This window comes from Condylura cristata, unplaced genomic scaffold (genome assembly GCF_000260355.1).
Source record: "Condylura cristata isolate star-nosed mole 26May11 unplaced genomic scaffold, ConCri1.0 scaffold00032, whole genome shotgun sequence".
NCBI classification, from domain to species: Eukaryota; Metazoa; Chordata; class Mammalia; order Eulipotyphla; family Talpidae; genus Condylura; species Condylura cristata.
Genome location: NW_004567133.1, coordinates 20,275,880 through 20,287,162, shown reverse-complemented (window position 1 = coordinate 20,287,162; position 11,283 = coordinate 20,275,880). Strand labels below are relative to the sequence as shown.

The window sequence follows — 11,283 nt, the reverse complement described above, 5'->3', positions numbered from 1 at the left end:
CGCCCAGGCACGCCGCGGCACTCCCGCGAGCCCGCCTCCCGTGGCCCCGCCCCTGCCCACGGGCCAATCGCTCCCCTAGACGAGAGTTCCGGTTTCCGCCTCCAGGAGACTCCGCCCCCTGCCGAGCGCCTGCCCTATCCCGAGCCCCCGGCAGGCCCCGCCCACCAACAGACTGCCAGGCATACGCCGGTGGCCCGCCCCTGCCCCACCCCCGGTCCGGAGCCCCGTCCCCACGCCCCGCCGACGCCATGACCCTACCCCGAGGCCCTGCCCCACGCTCCCACTCCGAATCCACAGTCCCACGCCCGCGCTCCTGGCCCACCCCGGGTCTCGAGGGTGCCCCGCTCCCTCAGCTCCGAGGCCCGGCCCGCCCCACGAAGGCCCCGCCCACTCGAGGCACCGCCTGTCGGTCACGCCCCACCACCGAGACCACGCCCTCCCCAGCGAGGCCCCGCCCCTCCTCCAGGCCCGCGTGATTGCTCTGATCCTGGCTCCAGCCTGGTCCGGTCCTGGCGCGGAGCCCCCGGCCACCCGCTGCCCACCCGGCCCTGCGAGCCCCCAGCTCGAGACAGGGCTGTCAGAGTGGCCTCAGGCCTTTATTAAACGGGAAGCGCTTCCCGGCCAAGGAGCTGCTGTCAGGTGCCTTCCACCCCACTCTGCCTACGGCTCTCCAGCGGGCTCCGACTTTTCCTTCTCCAGATGCTTCTTCTGGGGACCCTGGGCAGGGGGACAGCAGGAGCAGTGTTGGTCGGCTGGGGGGACTCAGCCCAGAGCCGTGGGCCCAGCGCTCCTCAGTGCCGCGCCCACACCGAGCTGTCAGGCTCACCATGAAGGCCCGCTTCTCCTGGGCGGTCTGGAAGCGGCCGCGGCCGAACTTGGAGGTGGTGTCGATGAATTTGAGCTCGATGTTCTCCAGGGCCCTGCGGCTGTGGTGCACCAGGAGGGACTGGGGGGAGAGGGGCGTGGGAGGGGGCCGGCAGAGGGTGCCCCCAGCACTCCACTCCTGCCAGAGCCCCCCTTCCCATCTCCACCCCCCAGAGCCCGTGGAGGACAGGACAGCCCCTCCCAGCCCATGCTGACCTTCCGCAGTGTGATGACCCGCTTCTTGGTGCCGGCGATGCAGCCCTTCAGCATGACGAAGTCATTGTTCACTTCCCCGTAGTGGGGGAAACCGCCCTGAGGGGAGCCGGGTCAGGGCTGGACCGCGCCAGGACTGCCCAGTCAGGGGCAGCTGGGCACCCAGAGGCAACCCCATGCGCCAGCCACCAGGTGCCGCAGCCCGCGCCCGGCCTGGGGTGCCGCACCCCCCGGTGGGACCACGGAGCTGCCCTGTGGATGGCCACTTGCCCAGCCTGCGTTTCAAGCGCACCCCTGCCTGCCACACACCCCGCGGCCAGCCCCTCACCAGTGGCGTAATAGACTTGTCTGTGATGTCGTAGCTGGTGGCCGCGTTGTTCTTGACCACCCTCCCGTCCTGCACGTGCAGCCCCCGGCCGATGCGGTAGATCTGCAGGACACAGCGCATCCTGGGGCCTGACCACCCGCCATGCCCGTAACCATACCCACGCCTTCCAGAGGCTTGGGGGCCAGGCCTGCCCGGCGGTGTGCAGGGCCGCCCAGGCTGCGGCTCACCTTCTTGTTGAGCTCGGTCCGGTGGTGGTAGCCCTTCTGCCCTGCCCGGGCGATGGAGCAACCCACACGGGCGGGGTGCCAGGCCCCGATGCAGGCCACCTTGCGCAGCCCCTTGTGGGTCTTCCGAGGCAGCTTCTTGGTGTGCCAGCGGCTGGTGACCCCTGCAGGCAGGACGCAGGTCTGAGAGGCCACTAGGTCCCGCCCCCCTCCGGGGTCCCCAGGCCCTACCTTTGACGCCCCTGCCCTTGGTGACGGCAATGACGTCGATGACCTCGCTCTGGCTGAACACGCTGTGCACGGGCACCTGCTGCTCCAGCCGCGCCCGTGCCCAGGCCACCTTCTCGGCCACGGTGCCGCCGTTGAGCTGGATCTCCATGATATGGGCCTTCTTCTGCCGGAAGGGCAGCAGCTTCATCTGCAGGACACGAAGCCCAGGGTCACCCGTGCCACCTCGCTCCACGCGCAGGCGTGGTGACCAGCCGAGCGCTGCGGGCGTGCGCTCTCACGCTGGCCTGCGGGCCCTGCGGGGACACGGCCCCGCCCACGTGGAGCCACCCGTGGGGGGCGGAAGTCAGCAAGAAACCCTGCAGTGACCTGCTGTCCAGGTGCAGTGTGAGGTGAAGGCACAGCCACGCGTGATGCCTGGGAGCACAGTGCAAAGGCCCTGAGGCGGGGAGCCGGGAGGGGGCAGAAAGAGCAGTGTGACTGGGAGCAGGGAGCAGAGCAGTGCTGGGGCCGCTGGAGGGGCCGGCCTGGCGTGGAGGGGCGGGGCCTGGCGCGGAGGGGCGGGGCCTAGAGTGAGGGGCGGGGCCTGGCACGGAGGGGCCGGCCTGGAGCAAGGGGCGGGGCCTGGCGCGGAGGGGCAGGCCTGGCGCGGGGGGGGCAGGCCTGGCGCGGAGGGGCGGGGCCTGGCACGGAGGGGCGGGGCCTGGCACGGAGGGGCCGGCCTGGAGCAAGGGGCGGGGCCTGGCGCGCAGAGGGCCAGACTTCTTCGCCTGCTTTCTCTGTAAGAGCCTGGAAAACGCTGATGGCCGATGGCCACTGCCGGCCTCCACACTGGGCAGGACTCCGCGGACCTCGAGGCTGCCCCTGGCCGGGTCCTGGGTCCTGATTCTTCTCGCACCATTGATTTGAGTCAACAACACACACTTGCACACACTTGTATCAGAAGACCTAGGCCCTGCGTGAACAGCTGGCTGACCCCTGGGTGGGGCTGGGCCTGCGGCTATTCATGGGGTTGCAGATGCCTGCTCGAAGTCGGCCGGCCATTCGGGCCTGCGCCAAGGCCCGAGGTATTTTTAGACTGACATTTGCCAGGAGTACCAGGACAGGGGCAGGCGGGCCGGCTGGGCTGACCTGGGTGTGGACGATGACCCGAATGACCTTGCAGTACTTCTTCATGGCGGCGAAGTCCCTCTGAAGCTGCTTCTTGCCGTCAGCGTCGCGCCACCGCCTGCAGGCCTTGGTGAAGGCCTTCTTCTTGCTCCTGTGCCTGCACCACACCTGGGCCTCAGAGTGGCCGGTGGACTGCAGCCTGGCCCGCCCCACCCACCCAGCCTGGGTCTCCTCCCGCTCTCCTCCCTGGGGGCAGCACCGCGAGGCCCTCCCTGGGCCCCGGGCAGTCCAGCACCTCTTCCCACACAGATTGGCCTCCACCGGCAGGCTCAGTGTCATCCTCTGCCAACGGGGCACCTCCCCGCCACAGCCCCATGAAGCCCAGCTGCAAGCCCTGGTGCACAGCGGGCTCTGGCCAGAGCCAGGGGGTGCTGCGCCCCACTGCAGCAGAACTGGCTGCGCCCTCGCGGCCCCACAGCAGCCCCATTTGGAGGCGTCTGGGGGAGGGTGATGCCTGGCTCCAAGGGGCCGCCCTGTGGTCAGCCTGCTGTGGCTCCAGAGCCGGCTCTCAGCGCCTCCCTGGAAGGAGGGAGGGGCATGAGGGGGGCATATGTGAGCTCCCCAGGCAGGTGGGTCCTCCTTTTAGACCTCTCCCTTCACATCAAGGGAGAGCTGAGACCTGAGGATACCTTTCTTTGTGATTCCCCTTTCACCCCGACCACTAGGAAGCACACAGCCGGCTGAAATCCTGGCAGTTCCCGCTGCGGTTAGCTCTGAGATGAGCGCACGCATCCTCCTTTCCCTCCCGGCAGCTCCCTCTTCAGCTCCCCGCTCCAGGGCTCCTCTGGGTGAAGGGAGAGCCCCCACCTGCACTTCCCTGCGGCCCACAGCTGCGCGTCCTCTGCCCCCTTCCTTCCCCACTCAGCCCAGGCCTGAGAGTTAGGCGCCTGCCCAGCCCTGTGGTGCCCACGGCACCCGCCCCACAGCCTCACCAGTCCCGGTAGAAGCGACGGCGGCACTCATCACTGAGGTGCTCTGCAAACACGGTCTTGAAGCTGCGCAGGCCGCGAGGGGTGGCCACGTAGCCCACCACACCCACCACCACCAGAGGCGGCGTCTCCACGACCGTCACCGCCTCCACCTCCTCCCGCTTGGAAATCTCTGGGGAGACAGGGGCGTGGCGGGGTCTCCAGAGGCCCGCGGGGTAGGGGGCAGAGCGGGAGAGCCAAGTCCGGCCGCCTTCCCCAGGCCCGGGGCTCTGCTGCGGAGGGAGGCCTGAGGCCTGCTGCCCGCCCTGCCCTGGGGACCTGCAGAGGCCAGCAGCTGTGACTGGGCCCTCAGGCGGCCCGCGCTGCCCTGCCCGGCGCCCAGCAGAGCCTCCAGGTGGGGCGTGGCCCAGAGCAGGCTGGGCCTCCCTTAGCCGAACACAGAAGTGCGCTCTTCATTTAGCAGGTGCGGACGTGGACGGACGCGTTCTCGAAAGCCAGTAGCCGCTCCAGATCCCACGGCCTGTGGCTGGGACTCTGCGGGCAGCGGGGTGCCCCTTCGACCCCAGGGTGCTGCTGGGTCAGCAGAGAGTTGGGCTGGGAAGATGGCACGGGGCGCTGGCTCCACGCTGTCCTGCCGGCGCTCCCGCCGGCTTGGCTGAGAGAGCGGGCTGGCAGAGGAGGGTGCGCCCCGCACTCTGAGGCCCTGCCCGTGGCAGCTCCATCTGGGGTCCCGTCACGAGTCAGGCCGAGACCAGGGGTGGGAAGCCGGGGTGCCAGAGGGAAGGGTGCCGTGGGGCAGGAGCCCGAGGCCCTGAGCGAGCCGCCGTGTGCAGCGGGCAGCGCTGGACATGCACCGGGGAGCACGCAGGGCCTGCCCACAGGGCTGCACCACCGGGGACGCCGGGGGACCCGCCTTCCCGCCCGGTGCCTCGGTTTCCCCCTCGGAGCCAGGGGCAGACACCTGGAGGTGCGGCCGGTGCGTGCGTGCGGGCGGGCAGGGCCACCCTTCGGCGGTGTCCCTCCAGGCCAGCAGAGCCCGCCCCCGCGCCCCGCGGGCACTCACTGAGCCCAGGCCGGTGCACCTCCCGCAGCGTGTGGGTCATGCCGGCCTTGTAGCCCAGGAAGGCCGTGAGGTGCACCGGCCGGCTGGGGTCGTCCCTCGGCCATGTCTTCACCTTGCCCCGGTGCCGGCGACTCCGCTTGTGGGGCAAGAAGCCCAGGTGTCCATGCCGAGGGGCAGAGAACTTGCGGTGGGACTGGGGGCAAGAGGGCAGCTGGTCAGAGGGTCTCCCAGGGTCTCCCTGGGGGGCGGCGGGATGCTCCCAGAACCCAGACCCAGACGCGGGAGCCGGAGAGGCCAGGCCCAGGCCCCCGGGTCTTAGTCCCCGGCCCCCATCCGATTGCGGGGTGGGGGTGGCTGCCAAGGGACAGGGCCTAGGGAGGGAACCGGTGCCGCACCCCTCACCCCAGCGACTACCCCGTGGGCTGGCCTGTGGGCAGGGGCTGGACCACGCTGAGCCGGGCTGAGGCTGCTGCGGACGTCTGGCCTCGCCAGGCGGCCCGGGCCCCTCCCTGACCTACTTGCGCCTCCTCTGCTTACCTCCCCCCTCGCAGTCCAGGAACCAGCCTGATGGGGGCCCCCGAAGCCCACCCACCCTCCGGGGACGCCACGGCCCCCACCCACTGACCATGGCAGCTGGTCCGGTCCCTGCAGGTGGGGAAGGAGGGGGTGTCCCCTCTGGGCACTGGAGGTCAAGTGGCAGCGCCAGGACGCAACAGCCAGATCCCAGATTTAGCCCTGGCAGGGGAGCCCGGTCATCGCCTGCCACAGATGCGGCTCTGGCACCAGCCCCAAGCCAGGGCCAGGCGGGGCGGGACACAGCCTGAGCCTGGCGGAGGCGCCCGTGGTGGCCCCACACTGGGCCACAGCCCCCGGTCTCGCTGCTCATGGGGCCGGGTCCTGCCGGGCAGGGGCAGCTCCCGGTGCCAGGCATCTGCCAGCTGGGGCGGCAGGCTGGGTCTGTCCGAGGCTTTAGGCACAGCTGATGGCTCCATGTCCAGAGGGTCACGAGGGCCCCTGCCCCCTAGCGTTGTGACCCAAGGACACGCCAATTCGCAGAAGAGTGTGACCTGCAGCCTAAGTTCTGAATGAAAAGGTTTCAATCCCCACTTTGACTCAACGACCCTTCACAGCTGAGGTCTCACCGACAGATCCGAGTTTTGCCTCCCTGAGTGCTCAGTCCCCTGCTGCTCCAATGTTCCTGTCTTTATTTTCAAAGCCATTCAGTTGGGGTGAAAACCCCACAAGAACTAAGGTCACCGGGGGGAGGGGTGAGCCTGCCCCCACTGGGGGCCAGCGGCCCTGAAGGGCAGGCAGGCAGGGGCCGGGGCCGGGGCGGGGGCAGGCGGCTGAGCTGGGGCTGTGCCGACACAGGTCGAGGCCTCCCAGCAGGCCGAGTGCGCTGTCCCCTCTGTCCCCAGCACCAAGAGCACCCAGCACATCCCGGAGCGCAGCTCACCCCATGCTGTGCGGACTGCAGCTGAGCACAGGACCACTCAGTTCTGAGCCATGGGCCTGGAGACGGCCGCCCCTGTACAGGGTCAGGGTTGCTCAGGTCCGGGCCCCCCACTACAGACGCCAGCTGCAGCAGCAGGTTCCCCACTGCGTGGGGCAAGGGCCAGAGGTGGAGGGCCAGCCCCGATCTGGGAGGGTCTTGGGCGGAAGCCGCTGTCCCGTGGAAGCGGGTGCTTTGCCCCCAAGTCCGGCAGGTTCGCCAACGTGGGAGCCCCTCACTGTGGGGCCTTTTAGGGAGGTTTCCTCATGTAGGTGGGTCGATCCTCTATCCCCCCCTTCTCCCACAGGTAAGGGGGGTCTAACCGAGCCCCCAGCTCCCCAGCCTCGCGGTGAGGTCTTCCCCAGCCTGCCCCGCCCAGGAGCCTCATCAGAACCAAAGACCGCTGTCACCAGGGAGTGACGGGGCTTCAGGGCCTCTCTGGGGGCAGTAGCCCTGGCTGTTTTTCCTGTCTCTGGCCAGTGTAGAGTGGCTCCTCTGGACACTCCAGGGCTCAGGCCAGGGTGAAACCCTCAGAAAGGGGTGCAGACCAGGAGCTGCCTCTCCGGATGTGTCACCCCACCTTCCCAGCCTCCTGCTGTGTCCCAGGCGAGACCCCAAACTCACTGGCAGCAACGGCCAGTCAATGAGGACCTGGGGAGGCACCGGGGAGGAGGGAGAGGACTGCAGGGCTGGGCAACCCAGGGGCTTCCTGGAAGAGTGTGGCACTTGACACTGCCACTGGTTCACTCCACCATCCGGATTTTCCAGAAGCGCCGGGCTGTGTTCATCTTGGTCCCCACGGAACTTGTCTGTCTGCATGCGGTAGGAATGGTAGGAATTGTTCCGTTATTCCTGTGCGTCTCCTCTTGGGATGTAAGCAGAGCTCGCTGCTCCTGGACTGCGGCATCCCAGGCGCCACATGGTCGCGCAGCCCACGGTAACCGCTCCGTAGACCGGCCCTGCGGCGAGGGCCCTGCGGCCGGGTGTTCACCCAGCCCACGCTTGGACGCGGCAAGGGACTACAAGCCCCATGGTGCCTCGCGGTGGCTCTGCGCAAGCGCACAGGCCTGGGGGCGGCCCCGCTGCCCGGCCGCGGTGCGCAGGCGCGCTGGCCTGAGGGCGTCCTCTGCGCGGGCGAGCTAGGCCGTGGGACGCCGGCGGAGGCCGCAGCGCGTCGGAGCGCCGAGCCCGCCGCGCGCGCAGCCATGCCGGACAGCTGGGATAAGGACGTGTACCCCGAGCCCCCGCGCCGCACGCCGGCGCCCTCGCCGCAGACCGCGCTGCCCAACCCCATCACCTACTTGACCAAGGCCTTCGACCTCCTCGTGGACCGGCCCGTGACCCTGGTGAGAGGTACCGGCCTCCGCCCCGGCTCGCCACTCACTGCCCGGGACCCCCGCCCCGCCGGGCACCCCGCTTCCCCTCCCACGGGGCGCCCGCCTGGGGACGGCCCGCCCGCCTGGGGACGGCCCGCGCACCGCCGCTGTCGGGCCGGGGGCCTTTGGGGTGATTGCGCCCCCTGCGCCCCCGCTGGGAGCCGTCTCCCTGCGCTAGCGTCTGCGTGTGCACAGGGGCACCAGCACGCTTGTGTTGAAATGAGGGGATCCCCGAACCCGTCTGCCCTCAGGCATGGGGTGGTGGCCGACGCCCTCTCATGCTGGGGGCGCTGCCGTTGCCCTGTGGCCCCACTTCCGGGAGCTGACTGGGGGGTGGGGGGGGCCCTTCTCCGGTCCGTTTGTTGCCGAGGCTGAGCCTGGTGCACCCCGCACGCGAGCCCGCGCGGCTGTCCCTGGTGCGGAACTCACAACCGCGGGGCACTCGGGGTGCAGAGCGTTCTCGGGGGGCTCTTGTCAGGGGGTATGCAGCGGGCCTGCCAGCCGCCGTGGCCGTGGTCCGGGAAGGCCCAGCAGGCCTCCTAGGTGAAGTCTGTTTTCTCACATCCTGAAGTGTTTGCCACTGTGGGGTTTCTCCACTCGATGCACCGGTCTGCAGCCACCCCCGATCTCCTTTTAAAAATACTTTATTTATGCATAGGACCGGGGTGCAGGCCAGAGGTGCAGGGGTGAGAGGACTCAGCAAAGAGTGGGGACCAAAACAGGTGGATCCAGTGAGACCCACTGCTGAGGGGGAGACAGGAGGGGTGCCCTGTGGGCCACTCCCTGGCTGGGGACCCAACTCAGACCACGGCCCCAGGGTGACATTTTCTCAGAAAGTGCTGTTGCCAGCATGCTCGGGCACCGAGGGGTGGAGCGCCCCCCAGCGCGGTCTGGAGCCCTGCCCAACCACCTGGGCTGCAGTCTTTTGTAAATGTGAAGCTGCTGCCCCACAGGGTGCTTGTGGGCAGGAGCAGAGCCAGGCTGGTGTGGGGACCCTGCAGTCTGGCAGGGCTCCGCTCACACACACCTCTTTGAGGGTCCAATTGCCAGTAGGCCTCCCGCATGGCCAAGCCACCCGGGCAGTGGGCACCCCGGCTCTCCCTCTGCAGAGTTCATAGAACAGCAGCACGCCAAGAACAGGTATTACTACTACCACCGGCAGTTCCGCCGCGTGCCGGACATCACTGAGTGTGAGGAGAAGGACGTCCTGTGCATATTCGAAGCCGAGATGCAGTGGAGACGGGACTAGTATGTGAACCTCCTTGCCCTTGGTGCCCAGAACTCTCGGGGTGGGGGTCAGGCTAGTGAGGGACCTGGCCTCCTAGCTCCTGCTTTCACACTGAGCTTCCTGGACCCAAGGTGGGCACCTTGCAGGACAACTTTATGTTCTCTTTCAGCAAAGTCGACCAAGAAATCGTTAACATCATCCAGGAGAGGATGAAGGCCTGCCAGCAGCGGGAAGGTGAAAGCTACCGGCAGAACTGTGCCAAGGAGCTGGAGCAGTTCACCCAGGTGGCCAAGGCCTACCAGGACCGCTGTGAGTGACCCCTGACTGCAGGCCCACCTGCTAACAGTCCCTATGCCATGGTGGGCTCTGCTCTGGGCCAGCTTAGTGCCTGGGATCCCACGTGACTCTTTCCATCTCTTCCCCAGATCACGACCTGGGCGCCCACTACTCTGCCAGGAAGTGCCTGGCGAAACAGAAACAAAGGATGCTGGCAGAGAGAAAGGCTGCCAAGGAGGCTGCTGCTGCCTGAGGCGTTGCAGGGCGCTCCTTGGGCTGAAACTGCGGGTCCCAGTGCGGTCTGCCCTCCCTGATGAATAAAATAAACAGCCACACGCACAGGCGTAGTCCACTTTATTTCCTGTTACCAAACTATGTGGTCGCCACGGCTGGAGCCTGGGTCCTCTGCACGGAGACTCTTGTGTGGGTCTTCACCAGGTGGTCCGTGAATTCCTGCAGAGACAGCAGGTGGGTGTGAGCCCAGCCCTGCACCCAGTGCCCTTGCCCAGACTGCAGGGCAGCCCTACCTGATAAGGAGACTTAGTGAACACGGTCTCCTTCCAGAGGTCGGGGGTGAGATAGCTGTAGGTCTTGGAGATGGCGTCGAAGGTGGCCTTGGCTGGAAGGGAGAGCGGGGAACGGTCATACTGCTGCCCATGGCCAGAGTGAGAGCCCACCAAGCAGGCCTGACTACGGGCACCACTAACCAAAGTTGCCCAGGGTGGCAGTGCAGCCCCTGGCCGAGGTGTAGCAGTCGTCGATACCAGCCATCATCAGCAGCTTCTTGGGAACCGGGGCGGAGACGATGCCAGTGCCCCTAGGCGCGGGGATGAGGCGCACCAGCACTGAGCCACAGCGGCCGGTCACCTGCACGGGCAAGAGTCAGGGGCCTGGACCAGCTCTCCACCCAGGCCTTGCCCCCAGCATCACCCAGCCTACCTTGCAAGGGACAGTGTGTGGTTTGCCGATCTTGTTCCCCCAATAGCCTCGGCGCACGGGCACGATGGAGAGCTTGGCCAGGATGATGGCCCCGCGGATAGCGGTGGCTACCTCCTTGGAGCACTTCACGCCCAGCCCCACGTGTCCATTGTAGTCCCCAATGGCCACAAACGCCTGAGAAAGGACTTAAGTGAACAGTGGTCCCCTGAACTTCAGTGTTGGCCACTCCTGCCCAGGACATGTTGCACCCCTCAAGGTGAGCGTGGCCACTGAGAGGCCAGCCCGAGGCCCCGAGAAGGTCCTTGCTCTCTCTCCCCATTACGAAAGCCACACGTGTAGAGGCAGATGTGACCATGCAGAGCTGAGAGAGTCTCCCCAGCCGGGTGGCCAGCCGGGGGTCCCAGCCCACCCACCTTGAACCTGGTGCGCTGCCCGGCCCGGGTCTGCTTCTGCACCGGCATGATCTTCAGGACCTCGTCCTTGAGGGATGGCCCCAGGAAGAAGTCAATGATCTCAGATTCCTGCGGGGAAGCGTGCGGGGTGCTTGAGCAGTGCCCCAGGGCGATGCGCGGGGGTCCACAGCCCAGTCAGATGGGGTACCCGAGGCCATCTCAAAACTGGGGCCCAACGCGGGATGGCAAACCTCCCCGCCCGCCCCGCCGGACGCGCCTCTGCCCAGACCCCGGGAGACGCTCCTCCCCGGGAAGGGTCCCCGCAGCACCTTGATGGGCAAGGAGAAGAGATAGATCTCCTCCAGCGACTTGATCTTCATGTCCTTGACCAGGCGGCCCAGCTTGGTGACCGGGATCCACTGCGGGGAAGGGGCGCGAGTGACCAGGCCGGCCCTCTCGTGCCGCCCCGAGGCCCAGCTCGCGCCCGCGACCCGGCCCTACCTCTTTGTCCTCGGCTTTGCCTCCACGAGCGCCCCTGCCGCGGCCCCGACCCCGACCCCG

General features: G+C 67.8%; 3 protein-coding genes across 5 annotated transcripts; 1 reads left to right on the top strand and 2 right to left on the bottom strand.

Annotated features, from left to right (window-relative positions):
- Positions 1 to 583: 583 nt before the first annotated feature.
- Positions 584 to 7,498, bottom strand: RPL3L (ribosomal protein L3-like). Of its 3 annotated transcripts, XM_012731835.1 has the most exons (11): positions 7,136 to 7,498; positions 6,476 to 6,547; positions 5,020 to 5,212; positions 3,960 to 4,128; positions 2,989 to 3,124; positions 1,861 to 2,047; positions 1,633 to 1,793; positions 1,406 to 1,507; positions 1,081 to 1,176; positions 827 to 946; positions 584 to 717 (listed from the first exon to the last, which is right to left on the bottom strand). In XM_012731835.1, exons 1-11 carry the CDS (start codon positions 7,328 to 7,330, stop codon positions 661 to 663), a joined length of 1,488 nt encoding a protein of 495 aa, XP_012587289.1. In that variant the 5' UTR covers positions 7,331 to 7,498; the 3' UTR covers positions 584 to 660. The 3 variants fall into 3 exon arrangements, with proteins under 3 accessions (XP_012587289.1, XP_012587290.1, XP_004691889.1); XM_012731836.1 differs by lacking the exon at positions 6,476 to 6,547; XM_004691832.2 differs by lacking the exons at positions 6,476 to 6,547; positions 7,136 to 7,498 and adding an exon at positions 5,645 to 5,678.
- Positions 7,499 to 7,621: 123 nt separating this feature from the next.
- NDUFB10 (NADH dehydrogenase (ubiquinone) 1 beta subcomplex, 10, 22kDa) lies at positions 7,622 to 9,730 on the top strand. Its single transcript, XM_004692173.2, has 4 exons — positions 7,622 to 7,864; positions 8,997 to 9,135; positions 9,285 to 9,424; positions 9,541 to 9,730. Exons 1-4 carry the CDS (start codon positions 7,717 to 7,719, stop codon positions 9,642 to 9,644), a joined length of 531 nt encoding a protein of 176 aa, XP_004692230.1. The 5' UTR covers positions 7,622 to 7,716; the 3' UTR covers positions 9,645 to 9,730.
- RPS2 (ribosomal protein S2) lies at positions 9,729 to 11,277 on the bottom strand. Its single transcript, XM_012731852.1, has 7 exons — positions 11,224 to 11,277; positions 11,052 to 11,141; positions 10,744 to 10,851; positions 10,331 to 10,504; positions 10,099 to 10,258; positions 9,919 to 10,010; positions 9,729 to 9,844 (listed from the first exon to the last, which is right to left on the bottom strand). The coding sequence occupies exons 2-7, from the start codon at positions 11,100 to 11,102 to the stop codon at positions 9,764 to 9,766; spliced, it is 666 nt and encodes a 221-aa protein (XP_012587306.1). The 5' UTR covers positions 11,103 to 11,141; positions 11,224 to 11,277; the 3' UTR covers positions 9,729 to 9,763.
- Between the last annotated feature and the right edge of the window lie 6 nt (positions 11,278 to 11,283).